At 45.4% G+C, this 22460-nt stretch overlaps 1 protein-coding gene across 2 annotated transcripts in view; it reads left to right on the top strand.

The window, feature by feature from the left end:
- The window catches only part of mylk3 (myosin light chain kinase 3), a 125256-nt gene that overhangs the window by 86381 nt on the left and 16415 nt on the right, over window positions 1–22460 (top strand). For both annotated transcript variants that reach the window (XM_085991525.1, XM_085991524.1), the window contains exons 7-11: window positions 3638–3747; window positions 10237–10378; window positions 11162–11232; window positions 13265–13393; window positions 16162–16314. In XM_085991525.1, coding sequence (XP_085847651.1) covers window positions 3638–3747; window positions 10237–10378; window positions 11162–11232; window positions 13265–13393; window positions 16162–16314 — 605 coding nt within the window. The remainder of the gene's footprint in view (window positions 1–3637; window positions 3748–10236; window positions 10379–11161; window positions 11233–13264; window positions 13394–16161; window positions 16315–22460) is intronic.

Raw genomic sequence — 22460 nt, forward strand, 5'->3', positions numbered from 1 at the left:
CACGCTCTCTCCCCTGTTGTGCCATCATTAATTGTTCCTCTCACTATCTTCCCCAGCCAGTTCAATGCTCTGCTGCAGGCAGGAGGTGCAGACTGTCTTTAAGTATTGTTGGCTAGCTTTAATTGGTGCTAGCCTCGCATGAACTTGGGCCCCTGCTGAGCGTTCAGCCACTCATTAGCGCTGGGTTGAATGCCACAATCATGCAAAATTAGCAGGCAGCATGAAGTTTACGCACTGCCTGCTGTCCTCCAAACAGACGCGGCTTGCTAATGCATCATGGTCCCCACGCCCATTTTCGGAGGCAAACAAATTTCTCGGCCAATGAGTGTCAGCAAGCTGTTTGACTGTGAGATGTTTGGACAACTGAAGCCAACCTATATCCTTACCTTATGTCCACATATACACATTTTCCACCTACTCCTAGCCTATGGATTAATATTAGTGATCTCACTGTGGCCCAGGCTGAGATCAGGTAATTCAGCACAGATTAAGAATCAAATCTGGGAAGTTAGTGGTCTGTAAGGTTCCATACCACACTACACAGCGCATTTGGGTAGATTTAATTTGAAGAGAACATACCAGTGTTGATAAAACGAATACATTTGCAAATCCTGCAGGTCACTCTTTTAATTAAGAAAGTAAAGATGCTCCCCTTATGGCTCAGTTGGTTAGTGCTCTGCCTAGAATGGAATGAAATAATACTACGGTCCCAGGTTTAGATTTTGGTCTAAGCTGAGCCAGCTGATTTTAGCTGTGGCAGCAGTAGGGGCACTAGGATTGGTTTGGTGCCTGTACCCTGGAAGGGAAAAATCAGCCAGGGTTGCACTCCTGATCATGATCCATTTCTCCTCCTGCACATTGGCACACACTAAGGTATTGGAGAGTGGCTGACATCCATGGAACTGAGCCACAACATGAGTCAGTGCCTTCAGGAAAGAAGGGCGAGGGAGTGAGGAAAGTAAATTTAGAGGCCTAGAAATTCCCCGTTGTAGCGCCAGCCGTTAAGGCAGGTTTTGTTGAAAAAATGGCGGCCTCCTTGCATCAGCCTGCTTCCGGCGAGGGCCATAGCGCTGCCGTTGCCAGTGCTGGCCTCTCAAATTTAAGTGAATGGATTGTGACGTCAGTTGGCATGCACTGCCTGATTTGACGCCCCGACAGCTATTTTGGACGTGGCCGCACGCCATAACGCACTGTCCTAACTATGCACAGAGAAACGTGCGCGAAGCAGCCCTGCAGAGATGCTGTCAGCGCTTCTTAAAAGGACACACACATAAGAAATAAGAGCAGGAGTAGGCCATATGGCCCCTCGAGCCTGCTTCGCCATTCAATAAGATCATGGCTGATCATCAACCTCAACTCCACTTTCCCGCCCGATCTCCATATCTCTTGATTCCCCTAGAGTCCAAAACTCTATCTATCTCAGCCTTGAATATACTCAAAAGACTCAGCATTCACAGCCCTCTGGGGCAGAGAATTCCAAAGATATCTTTCAGGTTAATTTGTATTTCAGACTTTAAAAAAATATTTTAATGAAGTAGTGGCTTGGTGTAATACATTTAAAAAGTTGTTAAAGTGTGCAGAGTGCAGGGAGTGCTGCTGGAAGCTTGCAAGGCTTTGGATGGTAATGGAAGACCTCTGAGAAGACAGAAAATTCTGGAAATACACAGCAGGTCAGGCAGTATCTGTGGAGAGAGAAACAGAATTAATGTTTCAGGTCAAGATGCTGCCTGACCTGCTGAGTATTTCCAGCATTTTCTGCTTTTATTTCAGATTTCCAGCATTCGCAGTATTTTGCCTTTGAGAAGACCACTTGCTCACAGCCCTGGGGGGCACATGGGGATGAAGCAGAGGCAGCAAAGGGGACAAGCTGTTTGCAGAGGGAAGAGGAAGAAACAGAAGAGGAGGAAGCAGAAGGAAGGATGCAACCCAGACAGCCCCTTTCTGGCCGGGATATCCGGAATGGAATCATCCACCTGTGGTACCAGTGAACACAACCCCAATTCCCCTTTCAACATTTGTCCCACACCTTACCTTCCCTCTGTTATGGATCATCACAGCATCCTCTTGGCCACAATGCTGAAATAAAAGCCACCACAAAGCAAACTTTCCAATCCAACTTTATCCATATATGCATCCAATATGATATCAAGAAATCAACTAATCACCTTTGTGCATTCTCTTAGTGATTGTCTTGTGTGTGCCTTTGCCTAATCCAGTGATGTCATGCAGTGCTACCATAGTGGCTACAGCATGGCTGGTGGAAGGCTGCACAAAGTGAGACCCTGGGTGCCCTTTCCCTGGCTAGTTGAGCCATTTGTGTTAGTGCTGAAGCACTTCTACCATTTTTTTACGTGCAGAAGGCTGTTCAGCTTTAAGAGCTGAAGACTGCCATTTTGGAATAATTTTTTTTTAATTTCAGAAGGCAGATGAGCTCTAAGGGCTAAAGACTGCCTATTTTTATATGATTTTAATTTTTTATTTTAGAAGGCAATTCCCCTTTAAGGGTTCGAGACTGCTTTTTAAAATGACAGCCTAACTTTAGGAAAATGCTGCCTCACTCCAGGGACGCTATGGCCACACTACATTGGGCCTCTTGCTGAGCACATCACCTGAAACAGCACATTGCACGGTAGGTTCAGCGCTGCAATCATTTAAATCAGCAGGCAGCACCAAAATAGCAGTGCTGCCTGCACTCCTTTTACGGGTGCGAGTTAACCTCGCCTTGCGGTAGCACCGCCTGTTTTTGCACATTATCTGATTTCTAGGCCAAAGTGTATAGTCCTGGAGGGAAAAATTGGGTCACGCCCCCTTTGGGGTGCTAACTTCGCTGGAGTGCTACTTTTAGTGCCCCAGAAAAATTAGCGCCCCCCGCGCCCGAAATTCACTGGTAGCACCCCAAAAGGGAAGCGGGGTGCTAGTGGAAGTGAGTGAATATCACGGCGCTACATGCCGCAGCGCCACGCTCTGCAGAACATCGCGCCGCGGTACTGCAGGCCTTCCTCCCCTTATTAAAGGGGAGGGGCCTAGCACAGTGCAACCCGGGGCCCAGCTGGGCCACCAGAGATCGGAGTGCCGGCAAAAGAGCCCGGCACTCAAGAGAAGTGCCGGGCTCATGGAGCGCTGCTGGCATCCCGCGGGGGGGGGGGGGGGGGGCTGCACAGAAGGTCGGGGACAGCAACGGGGGCAGGTGCTGGCAAGCGGCCAGCAAAAAAAATGGCTGCCCGGCACCTCCCCTTTAATTTGTGCTGCCCCGGCCGCAGGTAGGCCCCCCGATCCTGTCGGACATAGTGTCCGGCGGTAAGTCAGGGGGCACTACCTAAGATCGCAGCGGGGGCGTGAGCGGGGCACTGCGCACGATGATGACGTCATTGCCGGAGGCACAGCGCCACGGGGCGCTAACGGTTACCGTCGCTGCTAACCTCCCACAGAATATCGCGGGAGGTGTTGGTGGCACCGCGCCCAGGCGCTAGTTGCTTTGCGCCCCATTAGCGCCCTCTTAGGGTGCTAATGGGAGGCGCAAATCAACCGAATTCCCCCCCCCCTAGTTTTTAAGTAGAATATCCTAACTTATTTCATGAGTAAGAGTTTATCAGTTACTAAATATCCTGTTCTGACTTTGAATTCTCTTCTGCTTTAGGAGGATATAAAAAATGAAATAACTGTCATGAATCAGTTAAGTCATGTCAACCTGATTCAGCTTTATGATGCCTTTGAAGCCAAGAACAATGTCACCTTGATTATGGAATAGTAAGTGGTTTTGATAGCTGCATGGAAAAGTAGATGGAAATGTCCTTTAAAATTCTGAGACTCCTTGTGCACTACACTTTGAAGTCATTTGAACCCTGACCTTAGGCTAAATCACTCATTGCTGTCTGTAATTATTTACAACACTAATACACCACCTGTGGTATCATGCGTAGAGAAACAAAAATATTGAATCGAGTACCGCTTAGCAGCTGACACAGCAATCGTTAATAGGGCTGTTTATCAATTCAGGCCTGAGATGCTGGGTGTGGAGGGTTAGAACTCTCAGAATGTTCCAGGAGTTTTAAAAAATTGTCTCTGGTTTCAATAAAAGGGTTCTGAGTCTGTAACCTCCCCATCAGAATTAGTATCTTGCTGCCTGAAATTTATTAGCTGCTGGTACTGTGGATTGCTTCATTGCAAATAATGTAATGTAATCCTCATTGGTTGGGCCTCTGTCAAATCCCCAAATGCATTGGTAAACAGCTCTGTCAATAAAACATGTTAGAACCAATCAGAAAGCTCAGGAATTAGCCTACACAATGATTAATATACCTGCAAAAACAAAAGCAACACGATCAGATAGGTAGGTAAGGATGAATTTTGCTCTGTTCCCATAAGAAAGCCTTGCCCTATGGGAGGGTAGATTGCAGAATTGGATGTGAAAGTCAGTGTGTCAAATTCTGGGTACTCAACACCAATGTTCCCCGTGAGCTGCGCTTTGTTCTGCGCGGCCTGTTTCTTTTAGTGCACAGTCCCTTTAGATTTCTGTGCATGCGCGGTATTTACAATGGGGAAGCCCGTGAACGGCCTGCGCGGGACCTTTCCCATTACTGCACAGCTGCGGGAACATTGCTCAACACATGATTCTCCAGTCCTTGCTCCCATTTTAATTTCTTCTTCTTAGGCAGTCCCTCGGAACCGAGGATGACTTGCTTCCACATTAAAAATGAGTTCGCAGGTGACTGATGAGTCCAATGCAGGACCTACAGTCTCTGTCACAGGTGGGGCAGACGGTGGTTGAAGGGGCGGGTGGGTGGGGTGCTTGGATTGACGTGTGCTCCTTGCGCTGCCTGCGTTTGGCTTCTGCTTGCTCCCGGCGAAGAGACTCGAGGTGTTCGGCGCCTTCCCGGATGCTTCTCCTCCACTTTGTGCAGTCTTGGGCCAGGGATTCCCAGGTGTCGGTGGGGATGTTACACTTTTTCAAGGAGGCTTTGAGGGTGTCCTTGAAGCGTTTCCTCTGCCCACCTGGGGCTCTCTTGCCGTGCCAGAGCTCCGAGTAGAGCACTTGCTTTGGGAGTCTCGTATCAGACATGCGGACGATGTGGCCCATCCATCGGAGCTGATCGAGCGTAGTCAAAGCTTCGACGCGGGGATGTTGGCCTGAGCAAGAACACGGACGTTGGTGCGCCTATCCTGCCAATGGATTTGCAGGATCTTGCGGAGGCAGCATTGGTGGTACCTCTCCAGTGCTTTGAGGTGCCTGCTGTACATGGTCCATGTCTCTGAGGCATACAGCAGGGCGGGTATCACTGCTGCTTTGTAGACCATGAACTTAGTGCCGGGCTTCAGGTCCTGGTCTTCAAACACTCTCTTCTTCAGGCGACCGAAGGCTGCACTGGCACACTGAAGGCGGTGTTGGACTTTGTCGTCGACGTCTGCCCTTGTTGACAGTAGGCTCCTGAGGTATGGAAAGTAGTCCACGTTGTCCAAGGCCTTGTCGTGGATTTTGATAATCGGGGGGCAGTACTGTGTAGCGGGGGCAGGTTGATAGAGGACCTTTGTCTTACGGATGTTTAGTGTAAGGCCCATGCTCTCGTATGCTTCGGTGAAAGTGTTGACGATGGTTTGGAGTTCGACCTCCGAGTGAGCGCAGATGCAAGCGTCGTCTGCATACTGTAATTCGATGACAGAGGATGGGACGACCTTGGATCTGGACTGGAGGCGACAGTTTCCCATTTGTTCTGTAAATTAGCTCCACTCCAGCGGGGAGCTTATTGAGGGTGAGATGGAGCATTGCAGCAAGGAAGATCGAGAAGAGCATTGGTGCGATGACACAGCCTTGCTTGACCCCAGTTCGTACGTGAATTGGGTCTGTGGTGGAACCGTTGGTTAGGATCACGGCTTGCATGTCGTCTTGAAGCAGGCGGAGGATGGTGACAAACTTTTGAGGGCAGCCAAATTTGAGGAGGACACTCCATAATCCCTCACGGTTGACAGCGCCGAAGGCCTTTGTGAGATCAAAGAAGGCCATGTACATCGGTTGGTGCTGTTCCCTGCATTTCTCCTGTAATTGACGTGCGTTGAAGATCATGTCCATTGTGCCCCTAGTGGGCAGAATCTGCATTGCGACTCTGGGAGGAGTTCTTCGGCCACTGGGAGAAGGTGATTGAGGAGGATTCTTGCGATGACTTTCCCTGTGGCAGGCAGCAGGGAAACTCCTCTGTAATTACTGCAATCGGACTTGTCACCTTTCTTGAAGATGGTCACAATTACGGTGTATCTGAGATCCCCTGGCATGCTCTCCTCCTTCCAGATAAGAGAAATGAGTTCATGAATTCGCGCCAGTAGTGCTTCTCCGCCATGCTTTAGTGCCTCGGCGGGGATTCCATCGGCTCCTGAGGCCTTGTTGTTCTTCAGTTGTCGGATGGCCTTTTCAACCTCATGCTGGGCTGGGGTTGTGCTGAGATGGTGGCGGGTAGCATGCTGCGGGATGGAGTTGAGGACACTCGTGTCGAAGACAGAGTCGCGGTTAAGGAGATCTTCGAAGTGCTCCTTCCAGCAGGCACTGACTGCCTCTCTGTCCTTGATGAGTACCTCTCCGTTCTTGGCCCGCAGTGCGGTAGGGCCTTGGGTGCTTGGGCCGTAGATGCTCTTGACTGCGCTAAAGAATCCACGTACGTTGTGGTTGTCGGCTAGCTGCTGGATCTCCTGCGCTTTCTCCACCCACCATCTGTTCTTTAGGTCGCGAGTTTTTTGTTGGACCTCGGCCTTCAGGCGTCTGTAGAGCTGCTTTCTTGCTCTCGAGTTCTGTTGCTGTTTCCAGATCAGGAATGCCTTGCGCTTGCGGATTATTAGCTCCTGGATCTCCTGGTCGTTCTCGTCGAACCAGTCTTGGTGCTTCCTGGTCGAGTGACCGAGCGTCTCTTCACAGGTGCTGATTATGGCGGCCTTGAGTGCAGACCAGCTGCTGTGGGCACTCTGTGTCTCTACATCACTGGGAGTCGTCAGGTTGTTTGTAAGGCTCAGGCTGAATAGGGCTTTCTTAGCGGGGTCTTTGAGTGCTCCAGCATTAATTTTCCTGCGGCATTGTTTCTGTTGCCACCGCTGATTTGGGGCTACATTGATGGAGATGACAGAGCGGATTAGGCAGTGGTCTGTCCAGCAGTCATCAGCTCCTGTTATGGCGCGGGTGATGCAGATGTCCTTGCAGTTCCTCGCTCAGACGATGACGTAGTCCAGCAGATGCCAGTGCTTGGAGCGAGGGTGCTGCCATGAAGCCTTGTACTTGTCTCTCTGACGGAACAAGGTGTTGGTTATGACAAGGCCATGTTCTAAGCATTTCGACAGGAGGAGGGTACTGTTGGAGTTGGCTTTCCCTACCCCCTCTCTGCCGATCACACCTCCCCGGAGGTCAGTGTCCTTTCCAACTCTGGCGTTAAAGTCTCCAAGGAGGATCAACTTGTCGCCCGTTGGGACTCGGGACAGGGATTTTTTGAGGCTGGAGTAGAATTCCTCTTTGGTCTCGTCTGTGGCTTCCAGTGTTGGGGCGTACGCACTGATGACCGTAGCACACTGGTTCCGGGCTAGGGTGAGCCGAAGAGTCATGAGGCGCTCGTTTATACTGCTAGGGGAGTCTCTGAGATGCCCAACTAGTTCATTTTTTATGTCGAAGCCTACCCCATGGAGGCGGTGTTCTTCTTCAGGTTTGCCTTTCCAGAAGAAGGTGTAGCCACCACCTTGCTCCCTGAGCTGGCTGTCCCCTGCCCGCTGGGTCTCACTTAGGGTGGCGATGTCAATGTCGAAACGTCTGAGCTCCCGGGCAACGATAGCAGTACAGCGTTCCGGTCTGTCACTGTTGGGGTTGTCCATGAGGGTCCTGACGTTCCAGGTCCTGAACTTCATTTTAAAGGGTGGAAGATGCCTGTGCGTGAATTCTTTTAACGTGGGGTGGTCATTGCACATCAGCTACCACACGGGCTTGACAGAGCAAGGTCTTGGTCCAATGGCAAGGGGATCCAAGACAATTGGAGACCGGGCTCTGCTACAATGGCCTAGCACACACACACAAACATAATGCTACTGTCCTCCTCCCTCCTTCCCGCAGGTCCTCTCTGCCTGGGTTTTGTAGGATGCATTGTGGTCCTCCCGACCTCGCTGTTGGCCCGTGCCGCACTTTCCCTGGGCCCCGATCCCGCTGCTGGTCCATGTGTCGCCACTCCTGGGCCTTGACTTCGCTGCTGGGCTCGTCCTCGGTCCTGGGTCCCGGCCTCAGACATGAATGTTGTTGTCGCTCACAGGATCAAATTAGCACTGATATTCTCGCGATCCCTGGCCCCGAACTCCACTCGCAATCCACTAGTCACTAGATCACTAGTCTCGTGGAGAAGCGTAGTCTTGACAACAGAGAGGTCTGGGAATTTGGGAGCTAAGTTTAAGTGAAGAGCCAGTGCTCACTGAGAACAAAGAACAGGCATGGTCAGGGGATGGGCAGTGGGCTCAGGTAACTTTAACCTTGCAGCTTGAACTTGCAGTTAGGGATAAAATGCACCCACGCTTAGAGCCAGGGGAACTTAAGTTCCCGTTTTAATTTACCTTGGCCTAGAAATTGAGTGCCCTTAGCGCCGATTTTGCGGCGCTAGAGGGCCTAGCGCTGCATTTGGCGCCGGCGCCGAAATTGCCTGGGGCCCTTACGCCGCGGTAGACCGGTAGCGCTGCGCCGGCACCGATGACGTCATCGGTGTGCGCAGCGTCCCGGTTGCCATGCCGACGGGCCCCAGCGCCGAAATTCAGTTGCGGCCGCCTCGCCCGTGACAGCCGCAACTAAGACTCTGGCAACAGAGTCTTACGAGTCTTTGCGCCGGCGCATTAAAGGCCCCGCGGCGGCCGGCCGCTTTCCCGCCGGCCGCCTGGCCGCAGCTCCCTCCCCGGACTTCCCCACCCCCCCCGCCGGAACAGAAGCAAGCCCGGCACTTGTCCGAGGTGCCGGGCTCATTTTTTAAAAGATTTTCGCGGGCCGCGATCGGGTGCAGGCAGCTCCTCCTTAAGGGAAGGAGGAGGCCTGCACTTCCCGAGCCTGCCGCACCGCATCGGGTGCCGCAGCGCCAGAATTGCGGCGCGAAACGGCACTTAGCGCCGATTTACCGCCGCAAAGACCCTTCAGTAGCGCCGGCAGCCGTTTGGGCGCGGCCCTGCTGAATTTTTGGCGCGCGCAGGGGGACTTAGCGCCGGCACTAACTTCCGGCGCTAAAGCCCTGGCTAAGCCAAAACTCAATTTCTAGGCCCTTGTGTTTAATTCATGTGTAGATTTTAAGGGGACTCACTTAGATGACAGGATGGAGATTTAATTGCAATGTGCATGCAAGCTTGGGTCTTATGTGAATACTCTGTGTGACCCTCAGCAAAACCCTCCCAATGTTACTAGAGAATTTATTTTAAAACATTTTAGTGATAAGAGCACTTATAAATAAGGCTCCACGCTTAAGTCCCCAGGCTGCTTGCCACTCATATCTCTCAGTTCTAGGTCTCAGCCACCCACAATTTCACAATTCACAATTCAAATCGCTTTATTGGCATGATAAGGTACATCTTATGTTGCCAAAGCATCAAAATACATTTATGGTTGAACACATAAACGCGGTTCTATTCATACAGTTTATAAATATACATTCGCCTTGTTTGTATATATTCTTGCCCATGAAGTCGAGTGTCCCTTCAGTACTCCATTGTGGGGAGGGTCCAAAACTGAGATTTCTGATTTCAGGGTGCTTCAAATATGCGCACTAGTAGTTACGGAGAGATATTAGCAGTGACTGCAGATACATTTCTAGCTCAAACCTGTCTACGCTCGTGTGTCAGCCTTGGCACAGTGGTCGCACTCTTGCCTCTGAGTCAGAAGGTTGTGAGTTCAAATTCCCACTCCAGAGACTTGAGCACATAATTTAAGCTGGCATTTCGGTGCAGTACTAAGGGAATGTCTCATTTTCCATTTTCGATGAGATATTAAACCGAGGCCCCATCTTCCTTCTCAGGTGGACATAAAAGTTCCCTCAGCACCAAATAAAAATAGGTTGTCTGGGCAAGTGCTAAGCAAGAGAGAGAGGGAAAATCAGAGTGACTGTCTTCATTATCCTGTGCTCACCAAATTCCCAAAGGCCAAACACTGGGAAGAATCTCCTGAGAAGAGGCTTTTACAAAATATCTGTTTAAAAGAGAAAAATAATTGAAGATGCTGTTAATTCAAATTACATCAGAACATTATGTTGATTGCAGTGTTGGAGGCGGTGAGCTGTTTGACCGAATCATTGATGAAAACTATAATCTGACAGAATTGGATACGATCGTCTTTATGAAGCAAATTTGTGAAGGTATCCAATACTTACACCAACAGTATATCCTTCACTTAGATCTTAAGGTATGTTTTATATCCACATCCCTCCATTTCTAAATGCACCATTGAATGATCTTTTATTTAACCATCTTCGTTTATATGTAAATTTATGATTACTGAACTTGCATTTTATTTTTAATTATCTATCTTGTTGCTGTAAATTAGTCATGGTTAATGAGCAATTAACTGTCATTTATATAACAATAAAGGATGTTGCACTATGTAAAGTGAGTTCAGCTTTTCTCACTTGAACTCTTCTGGGTAATCTTTGTTTTTAAAATTACCTTTTTTCAATAAAAATGTAATTCTGACAATAAAAACAAATCAGTTTTGTTGTCAGTGCCATAGAAATAGTTTCCTGAAAAGCAGGTGCCTCCATAGAGTGATAAGATAAAGATCCATACCATCCATTCATCACACAGCAAGTTCATGAATTCCACATGGGCAAGTGTGAGCAATATGCTTCCCGAGGCAGGGAAAACCGACATTTAGGTCAGCTCAGGCCTCTCGCAACCAATCAGTTATAGAGTGGCAGGTGCTTGAGAGTAGGCTGTGTATTTGTCCTCTTGGCTTGGAAATGGGGTGGGGCGGGGGAAGGTGGAGGGAAGGTCACCTAACAAAACCCCCACTAAATAAATAATTATTTAAAAAAAGTAGTTAACATTTTCTTGTAAAGCGTAGGATAATAGTTGGATTGTGCTGGTGTTATGAGTAGCTATGTGATGCATGAAGAAAGCTACTGGCCCGAAACTTCTGCATACACCAGGATCTGAGTTTTCATGAAAATGCCTTTCTTGTGTCCCACAGCCAGAAAATATTTTGTGTGTAAACAACACAGGAAATCAGATCAAAATTATTGACTTTGGTCTGGCTAGAAGGTAAGAGCTGCTTCAGTTTAATTATAGAGTCATAGAGTCATAGAGTTTTACAGCACAGAAAGAGGCCCTTCGGCCCATCGTGTCTGCGCCGCCCATCCCTCCCTGTCCAGTCTAATCCCATTTTCCAGCATTTGGTCCATAGCCTTGTATGCAATGGCATTTCAAGTGCTCATCCAAATGCTTCTTGAATGTTGTGAGGGTTCCTGCCTCTACCACCCTTTCAGGCAGTGAGTTCCAGCTTCCAACCACCCTCTGGGTGAAAAAGTTCCTCCTCAAATCCCCCCTAAATCTCCTGCCCCTTACCCTGAATCTGTGCCCCCTTGTTATTGACCCCCCTACTAAGGGGAAAAGTTCCTCTTTATCTACCCTATCTATGCCCCTATAAATGACTTGATTCAAACATTCTAAAGTGAAATAAATCTAATTGCCAACAATAGCTCGGTTCACTGGTAAATCACAATCGTAATGTGAAAAACAGTTGTTCAATATTATAGATTTTACAAACACCTGTGAAGCTCATGATTCATTTTATATGTGCACTGTCCAGTTTGGGACTGAGCTGTACTGACCAAGATGTTTCCATGTTTGATCCATGTTGAATAAATGTGAGTAATAGAAGCATTAAATTTGGCATCAGTGCTTCTAAGTAAGGGAGAAGTAAAATCAGGCAAGGTTCCTGGACCTGATCGCCATCTAGTGACTAATACTGGAAAGTGTGCATACAAAGTTGTCTGAGGACAGAATCAGGGTTGGTTCAAGTAGTCTGCCCATATTGTCTAGAGTCACACGGAGGAGGGGCGAAATAAAATAAAATAAAATTTTCTGTGAAACGTCTAATGATTGAGGCTGATTTAATTTTCTGCATGTGTAAATTTCTACTGGATGCAGTGATGCTCTACTGCAATGATGTTTTCACTCCCTGCCTCCAACCAAAACTCCCAGAGGTGGCAAATATAAACACCTCTCATAAAAGCACTTTCAGCATTGTTGACCTGTACAGATCTTCCCTGACAGATGGGCAAAGTCCCTAATGCAATTCGCACATGCACAGTAGTGCTAAAGCCACAATTGCAACTAACTTTGGAGCAACCATTTTAAGTTGTTGCCGAAACCTGTCCCAGAGCATCAAAGGGGTGATTTAGCAGAATAGAAACTTGCACATAGTAATATAAAAGGGGTATAAATGTCAGATCCTTCATGAAAAAATGTTTGTTAAACTTTTTGGCATTTGCTTGCAAACCATAATGTGAAGATGTAAATCATGTAAAAACAGTGGTGACGTTGTTGTGATGATTTATGGCTCTTCTGGCTTTTTTCCATCCCAAACAAAAAAAAATTCAAACACTTTATCATGAAGATATTGCCTCCTTAAATTTCAAATACATTATTCAGTAACAAGGAATTGAAACCCAAACCCAGGCTATCATGCACCATTTGCAAATGCAATACCAGCTGTTATAGGAATTGTTTTATTTGATATGGTAGAACAAGTGGTTCAGTGTCACTGTGTTACTATTTCAACAACTATGACAGGCAGTGGTAAGACTCTGGCATAAGCTTGGTGGCAATGTACACATGACAATAGGATGATTAATTGAATTTGAAATTCTAATGGTAAAAACAGGACTGCCATAACTGAAACATGTTTTGATAAAGAGCAAAAAAAAAATTGTCCCATTTGTAATATGTTTTCGTGTCATTCACCCTTCTCCAGCTCAGTTGGTGGAAGTTATTCCAATGTCAATCTGTGAGCACATTCCAGCAGTACTTACTTTCCAATTTTACCTGCCTTGTTTGGCTTTAATCAGTTACAGCATGGCAGAATCCAGAATGTGATGTGTGTGGAACTGAGGCAGCAGCCTAGACCCTATCACTACAATGGTGCAGTATGGTGGCGCACTGTTTTCTTTAACTCCACTCCATCACCACAACATTGGGCTGTTTAGGGAACATTGGGGCACTATGAATTATTAAAATACACGGAGCAGATCTAATTTTTAATGGTCGCTGAAACAAATCTTTTCTTTTTTAGGTATAAACCAAGAGAGAAATTGAAAGTTAATTTTGGTACCCCAGAGTTCCTTGCTCCAGAAGTGGTGAATTACGATTATGTTTCGTTCGCCACAGACATGTGGAGTGTGGGAGTCATCACCTATATGCTGTATGTATCCAGTGGTTTGTAGTGTATCTTCTAGGTTGCAGGGAGCATGTTCAGAAGTGACTTAAGATTAAAATTGGTGAAACCGTCAATTTAACAGTGGAGGAGGGGAAGGACTATTATACCCATACTGTCACTATCTCCTTTAGCTGTCTGTAGTTAGCTAGTCTTCTGCACCAAGAGACAAACAGCATCAGGAATCCTGGCCATACTTTCTTTTGTAAGGCCAGTTTCAAGATCTACATGACAGATGAGCTCACTGAACTAGGTCGCTTAGAAGAGGAGTGAGGCAATGTTGTTCACTATCACTCATCTTATTCTATGTCTTCATCTATGATGTGTTGAATAAGATCACAAAGAGCAGTGTTGGAGTGTCTGTTCCAGGTATTTCTGAAAGAATTGCAATACTCCTTTTCACAGTCACCTGGGGATCAAGTGCATTCTATTCATCATCTATTCAAGATACAACATTTCAATCTAGCGACTTAATTAATTGGAACAGTGAGGTGTAGAAATACTGTTCATGATGTTACTGGAAAGGAAATTCACGTAATAACAAAGAGTAATTAAAAGCCAACAGTAAATGGTGTGGTACAGATACTTCCTTCTGTAATGTTGAGGGACATAGGGCAATTCAGTAGAATACACATACTTCTTTACTTTTCGCTGTGATGGAAGTCAGTTTCAGTTCTGTGCAGTCTGTGCACCCACACTTGCAGGGGGGGCATCTTTTTCGGGGTTTACGGTAATTTATCTTCCTTTACCTGGTTTACGGTAATTTACCTGGTCAAGCAGCTTTTTGCCACTGCACCTCTGACCAATCCCAAACAGCGGTTTCGAATCGCTAAACCCCACCTTCCAGTTCTGACTGGAGGACTTATAATTAATGATATATCAAAAACGGACAACTGGTCTGGATGTGAGAAAATCAACTTTTATTAAACTAAAGAAAACTACACCACACGATTTTAGTAATCACTGTACAATTGCTTAAATGAGGGAAGAAGACAGCAAAAACAAGGGATAAATGGCTACAATGTTAATTAAACAATCTTAGCAATTTCCCTTAAATTACCACCCCCTTTAACTCCTCACTAGATTGCCTTGCTGAGGAGTCAGAAACCTGCTCACCTGTGGTCCAAGGAAGAGATAGCTTCTCAGGAGCTATCTTTATATCCTGCCAGCTCCTGCTGTTTGGCGCTGAAAGGGTCTGTGTGCAAATTGGTGCCCAAAAGTTCGAATACACAAGAGAAAGGCTATGATTGGCTGATTCAGAGTGGTTTGAATGTGTCTACGTTCTGGGGTCAAAATGTTCCCGCCCACATCCGGAGTTTAATGGGTGATTCAAAAACCCATTCATTCCTTATCAAAGTCCTTTCCGTAGTTTCGATGTGTCCCATTATGTGTAAGTGGTGTTGAATGGAGTTGGATTTCTGTGTAAACAGAAGCCCTGTGTCCTGCGGTCAGTCTCAAGTGGTTTAATCCCTTATGTCAACATCCTGCAGTTTCTTGTAAATAAACATTGCCTCTGTAGAGAAGGGAAACTCCCTGGTTTGATTGACAGGTCTGACTGCCACTGCTTGATCCTCCCACTTACACAGACACTTCAAGCTGCTTCTCTTGTCCTTTTTGGCCATGCTTTTCTGACGGCCATTTTCAGACCCCTCTGCAATTTACACAGTTCGAAACTCTGAGGTACCATTTTAATCTTAAAGTCCTGATGTTGTCCAAGAGTTCTGGGTATGCTTTTAAAACATTGTCCAACCCAGAGACAATTCAAATCACACAATTCTTCGTCCACGATGTGGACCAATATTTTCCGATCTTCAGGGATTTAGGGGATTTTTGCGAACCTCTACACACTGGTAATCCCATGTTTGCCCCAGGTTCTGACTATGATATAAGTAGATAATTCTTACAGTGAAATGTGATTATCTTTATAAATGGCTGGTGCTAAGATTGCAGTCAGGCTTTATTAGCTTCTGTGGAAAACTAATTTTGTGATTCTAGTGTGGCAGTTACATAAGAGAAACCCCCTCGTTATGGTTTGGGCATGTGTTATGAACAACCGCGGCTTAAGCACAAAAATAGTATACAGTGAAGCCAAGAATGCAGTCCCATCTCAGTCATTCCATGCACCTGTGCAAAAATAAACTGGCTTTGTCCCATAATAACAATTCAGCAGCTGTTAAGATGGGCAGCACTAATGCAAGCACAGAGCCACCCAGGTGAAACGTTTACAGATCTTCATGTGACTTTACCGTACAGTGCCTGGTTATAATGGGTGCTGAGCGACTGGAGTACTTCTCGGGCACTGCAGCCACATTATGGGGAGTAGGCCTCGGGCCTTCGCACCCCATTATGCAGATGCTGGCATCCAATGCAGATCAATGGGTGCCAGCAATCATATTAATGGCTCCTGTGTGTGTACTTCAAGAGAAAAGAGGGAAAAATGGGGCAAGGAGGATAAAACAGATTTATATTTAAGTAAAGTTTGTCGGGAATGGGGCTTACATTGGTCATCACTATTATTTTCTGATAGTAGGCACTACAGATTATTTTAGCTCTTAGCCATCTAATGTTGAATCCCTTAACAATTAATGGAAACTTGAGGCTCCGATATAGACTATGTATTACACAGGAAAGAGAAAAGATCTTTCAACCCATCAAGCCATTCCTTCCAGAGACACTCTTTTATGAGCAGTTAAAATAAATAAATAACTCTAATTGTTGATTCTATGCATAAAGATGACGGATGTCTACTTTTCTAGGCTGAGTGGCATGTCCCCTTTTCTGGGTGATCATGACACTGAAACCATGAACAATATTATCAATGCAAACTGGAACTTCGATGCAGAAGGATTTGAAAACGTGTCTGAGGAAGCAAAAGAATTTGTTTCAAACCTGCTTGTGAAAGAAAAGAGGTATGACAAATCAAATATAATTGTCCTTGCAGCATTTTCCCCATTTTAAAGTTTATGAGGGCCAACATTCAAATTAGTGCTGTGTCTGAGTCAGTGATGAGGTACTTTAGTTTATGTCAGTTCTTTAGCATCCAAGGCCAAATTTCTTCAGTTTCCTAAATCTACAAGTTTCCTGTGTATGACTGCTCTAAAAAATGAGTTACTATAAAAAATTCTACTAAATAAAATGGAGAAATGTCTGGAGACAAAGAGCATTTCTTCATTTAGAGGACTTTGCCAATGATTTGAAGAATAAGCCTCTCTTATAAATGTTGGTGTAAAAACCCGACAGCAAGCTAAGTGGAAATCCTGTGAACAAAGCAAGCTTCCCGCTAGGTAATGAGGAGGAATAATCTGGTAGAAGCTAGTGATTTATGTTCAAAACGTAAAAGAACTGGGTCTTTTCCCCTTTGCGTCTCTTATAATGGAACCAATTAATTCCTCGTGTACAAAGCATACCTGCCTGTTATTTAAAAAGACTATTTCCAGTGAGTTCTTTTAATGCAGCACAACCACTGGAGTTTGTTTTATCCGTTCATTATTTTGGAAATTTCAATTTTCCACTCATACATCCAATAGGCGATGTGTTTATTAAAGAACCCTTTCAGAATTGCAGATGTTGTTCAGCGCCAAAACCAGACACATAAGGAAGAATTTTAACTCCTCCCCCATCAGAGGGAGAGTAAGCGAGCAGTTAAAATGGAGCAGCTCCAATTCGCGCTCTGTCATGCCGATTCCCCACTTTAATTACGCTGGTTTTGGCGGCAGACTCGAGCGGGAGCCTCATTAATAAATGCAAATTGAGGTCTCATGGTGGACATGGCACACTGATGGCATTTTGAACAGCTCCTGAGCAGGGGGGGAGGGGGTAGCCATGGCCCTCCCGTCAGCTGTTATAAAGCTGGCTAGGCCACTAAAGGTAAATTAAAAAACCTTTCCTTAGTGGGGCCAGGAGCAGAAGTTCTCCTGATCCCACAAGGAAAGCCTGGGCCTCTGCTACCCTGGGCTCCCCCCTTTCCCAGCTGCAAGACCATCAAACCCCATCCCTGGACTTACCTGGCTGTCAACAGCCTTATCTTGGTGCTGGCAGGTGGCCTCCGGACCATCTGATCTACATCCCCCTGCAGCCTGCAGCCACTTTCTACCCAAAACGATTAGCAGCTGACGGGTGGGGTTCAACTGAGGCCTGGCATTTAAAATCTGCCAGGCATCTGACAAAGTCTCTCGCCTGGGATTGCCGACTGCTCTTGCTGGGAGTTAAATTGGCCCTCTAGTCAGATTCCAGAATACTAGGGATTAAACAACATTTATGTGTTTTGCTCCAATTCTCTACTTTATAATAGACATCATTAGAAGTGCAGAAAATAATTTTGACACTTATTATTTGAAAGGAAAGAGTTTAAAAACTGCAACGATCTCTCAGTTGTCAAAGTTCAAAGCTGAGTGTGTCGCTTTGAATATCATTTCAATTTTAGCAGATGTAACATAATACTTAAGGCAAAACTATTAGAACAGTCTTTTTAAACATCCATAGATAAGTATTCAGTGGCAACCATATTTAAGCAAGGATGGTCTATCCTTGTGAAATATTAATACAGGTATTAATATCTTGTTTGAAAATCATAATTTAAAACGCTCTGCACACCAGTCATATTATTACCCTTCTTGGACATGCTGAATTTTTTCAATGGGCCTATTGACCCTTCTGGCCTCACAATATGCTGCATGCTAATCTACCTTTGCAGCAGTTCTTGCTGTTGTGAAGAAGCTTCAACCATTGCTTTGAAGGCCCTCTGATTTTGCCTAATAGCTCTCCTCCCCTTAACAGTTAATCTTAACCTTAACAGGATTAGTGTTTAGGCAAGGAAATATTTGGCTACATCATCTGCCATCAAGTCCACAATATCAGCAGTCACTTCGAACTGGTCCCAAGTTTCATGGTTAGCAGTATCCTTCTTCTGGCTGAGCCCCTTAACCCAATCCTTCATAGCACAAAAGCCATCAGCCAATCCACCTTGGCAGTCATAATCAGCATCTTAACCAAAAGCTAAGCTGCTGAGAAAACCAATGGCTGTAATTGAGTTACCAGAAGCACCCCTCTAAGATAAGGTGAACACCCAGGGAATGGCCTAGATGAGTTCATTGACCTATTGTGTACAGTTTTGGTCTCCTTACCTAAGGAAGGATATACTTGCCATAGAGGGAGTGCAACAAACAACAACAACTTGTATTTATATAGCGCCTTTAACGTAGTAAAACATCCCAAGGCGCTGCACAGGAGTATTTTAAGATGAAAAATTTGACCCCGATCCACATAAGGATAAATTAGGGTGGTCAAAGAGGTAGGTTTTAAGCAGCGTCTTAAAGGAGGAAAGAGAGGTAGCGAGGAGGACAGATTTAGGCAGGGAATTCTAGAGTTTTGGGCCTAGGTAACAGAAGGCACGGCCACCAATGGTTGAGCGATTATAATCAGGGACCCTCAAGAGGGCAGAATTAGAGGAGCGCAGATATCTCGGGGGGTTGTGGGGCTGAAGGAGATTAGAGAGATAGAAAGGGGCGAGGCTATGGAGGGATTTGAAAACAAGGATGAGAATTTTGAAATTGACGCGCTGCTTAACCGGGAGCCAATGTAGGTCAGCGAGCACATGAAGGGATAATTACTAGTCCTAGCCCTTTTAGGGCTACCCCAGATCAGGTGTATTCCCCAGATGTTCACTTTCAACTAACATTTGAGGTAGCCAAATCCTAAAGACGCTTAATTGGGTCTAAAGGTCCAGACTATCTCTCCCTAAAGGAAAGGAACAACCTGAAGATGTTACCGTCCTCCAGATAGCACTTTTAATAAGTTTAGCAAGACTGTAACGTTCCGGATATTATGAGGGTCCAGATAACTCCCCCAGAATTCTGCAATTCCTCACCAAGGAGCATACAGAGATTGCGTTCACGAGTTTGATACAGAAGTATTATGTGAGACAATTCTAATATATAGATTTAATAAAGAACCGACATGTAATTATAGTAGGTGTTTCAATCGCAACATTAACAGTTCCAAAGAGAATAAGCTTTACAATTCTTATTAGAGATCTTAACTTCTCTACAGTTTTACAGTTCTTAGTCTTATTCCAGGATATCCACCAAAATCAAATACAGTTCCATTGATCCCCGAGGTACAAAGAGGTGTGGACTTACAGAGCCTGTCTCTGAAGCCGAGAATCACTTTGCCCCTTTTACAGTGAGTCTATCATCCCATTTGAAAGTTCAATATTTATATCCTTTTTCAGTAGTATTTCCTTTGAAGTTTTCTGCTGATGTAAGCTAATTATCTCAAGTCATTTTTCTGTTGACCCCTGCTATTCTTACAGTCAGTTCAGCTGGTAGCATTAAGATTTGTATCTCCTGTGTAGGTTTTAAGCTGACCATAAAAAACAGTGTAACAGCAGGTGCATCTATTTGATGTCATTTTTACCAAGGTCTTCTGTTTGTGTCTTTTGCATTTAGAACACCTTAACTAGGATGATCTATGCAATTCTTAATCACCTCAGTTGGTTGTAACATAGACTCGTGTCTCCCCTCTGTAGGTGTTCTAAGTTTAACAAAAAACAATTTGACGGCAGGTGTTTCTTTTACTTGATGTCATTTTTACGAAGGCATATGTTTCTTCTTCATTTATGTGTCTGTTTACAAAGTGTACTTTAGAACACCTTAACAGGGTGTACCATTGTCTTTTTTCCAAAGATTCAGACGTCAGGAGCTTCCAACCTCCTGTTTCAACAAGGCTATTGATTCAGTGTCAACAACTTATCTTATCTCAATAGCCTGAATGCTGTTGAGGCTTCCAGATTTCCAGACCTAGTTTGTTGTCTTTTAATAAGGCCAGAATTTTTTCATAGAATGGTGTATTTTTCTGAATAGGTATGGCTCATTCATTCACACCCTCCTCTTGACCAAAAAATGAACTCGAGCATCAAGACAGAGTTTGGTCAATGTTACTAATAAGGTTACAATAGCACATTAATGTCCCGAAATTCACAAGAGCCTAATCATGTGCTACAGGAAAATTCCTTTTAAGTCATCCTAGGACAATATTTTGCCTTATTTTAAATTGAACACAATTTAAAAGGATGATAGGGACATTGTCATGCAAGTCGTGAAACAACATGTCCTTAGAATGTCCAACTGGCAGATGTACGTTTTGTAGAGGTGAGTTATTCATACGAGTCAAGGAGACGTCATTTGGAACTAGCTGAAGTTTGACACGCTGTTCCTTCGATCCAGCGTGTGGACAAATTCTTGTTTTCATAAAGGCCTTGCCAGGCGCTCAGTTGATACCTTCTTCATCCGCAGTGTCTTCCTCTTTCGTTGAAGTAACTCGTTGATCTTTCCTTGTTTCGGTTGTGGCTTTTCGCGAATCCAATTCCTGAGGCGTTGCCAGGCATCGTGTGGAGGAGTCGGCGACACAGTCTGACTGACCGTCGTCAGTAATTTGATCGCATCCAGTTCCTGTGTCGTGCTCCAAGCTGGGTCTTGAAAGACAGTGTACGACTGCACTTTGTATTATTCCTCCATTTCGGTATCCCACAGGACATCTTTTGAGATTGTCTATGGAGACAGTTTTAAGAATATGCTTGCCATTTGGCTGATTAATATGTATTTTAACTGTTCCTTCGTTAATAACAGTATGTATTTGAACAGGTTTTTTCCACTTCGGTCTTAAACCAGGTTTTTGCTCGAACTTTTTTTCCTGTACCCATTCTCCTACTAGGGGTTGCCATGCTTTGTTTGTCAATTTTTCTGCCTATTTGCCTCCCTTATCCTCTGATCAATTTGATGAATCTCCTCTGTTACTTCTTTTTTAAAATCTAACTGTCGCTGTTGGGTCAAGGAATCAGAGAGTGTAGAGGCAATAAAAGAACTATGGGTAAGCGGTGTATGCATCTCAACTCCATACATCAGATAATATGGAGTTTTAGGGGACACTGTCCCTGATGCAGATGCGGGCACATTATTAATGATAGCTGCACCTCCGGAATGACGGTGGTCCACTTATTTCCCCTGATTCTCAACAGTTTAACCAATAGCTTTTTCACTTCCGGGTTTTTACGTTCCACCAGCCCCTCTGATTGTGGATGACGTGGCGTGCTGTGCTCTAACCCAATCCCTCTTTGTTCGCAGTAGTCTTCGAAGACCTTGGAGACAAAGGCTCTGCCTTGATCGGAGTGTAAGATTTTGGGTGCACCAGCTACAGTAATTATGTCAGTAATAGCACTGGCGAGTGCGTTTTCCGAAACAGTTTTTGTGGGGACCAGCCAGCAGAAGGAAGTGCATCCATCTACATAAACGAGAACATGTCTGTATCCCAAAAGACGGGGGGAAGTGGTCCAATAAAGTCAATAAAGAATTTTCCCATTGGCTCATCAGCTTTCAGAGAAGCCAATGGTGGTGGCTTAATTAGTGATGACTTATTGGTTAAATAGCATGGCTCACAATTTGCCACGTATGTTTTACATGCCTTAAGCATGCCTGGCCACCAAAATAAGGGGGTCAATTTGCAAAATGTTGTTCTGGCACCACAATGTGCTTGACCTATGCCCTCGTGAGCTTCTTTTACAAGCTGTTCTCATTTGTGTCTCGGGGGTACTTCTCGGTTTCCCTTGGGCAACTTAACTAGCACAATACCTGTAGGGGTTTCCGAGTAAAAGTACTTTGGTGGATATCCTGGTGGAGTCTCTTTTGTTGGGTCTAATAGCTGAATCAGTTCCTTATCCTGATTAGCTGCCCGTTCTGCCCCAGTGATTACACTAATATTGGCAGGCCCCTCTCGAGGGGGTGTCATGCAGACCGAACATTTTGCTTGTTCGTCTGCAAGACTGTTTCCTTTTGAGTGTACTGTCCCAATGGTATGCCCGTTTACATGAATCACCTGACAATTCTCAAATGGAGAATGTCTTCCCACAATGACTTATGTTTTATGGGTTTACCCTTATGATTGGTAACATTTGTTTGTTCCCAGAAAACTAGATCTTGGTTATATCCTCTTTTACAGTACTCACTATCCGTACAGATTAGTGTGGGTTTAATAGGGTCTGCCTTCTCTAAAGCATACCGTA

Source organism: Somniosus microcephalus, chromosome 6 (assembly GCF_052327205.1).
Source record: "Somniosus microcephalus isolate GS21.2 chromosome 6, FLI_Smic_1.0, whole genome shotgun sequence".
NCBI lineage: Eukaryota > Metazoa > Chordata > Chondrichthyes > Squaliformes > Somniosidae > Somniosus > Somniosus microcephalus.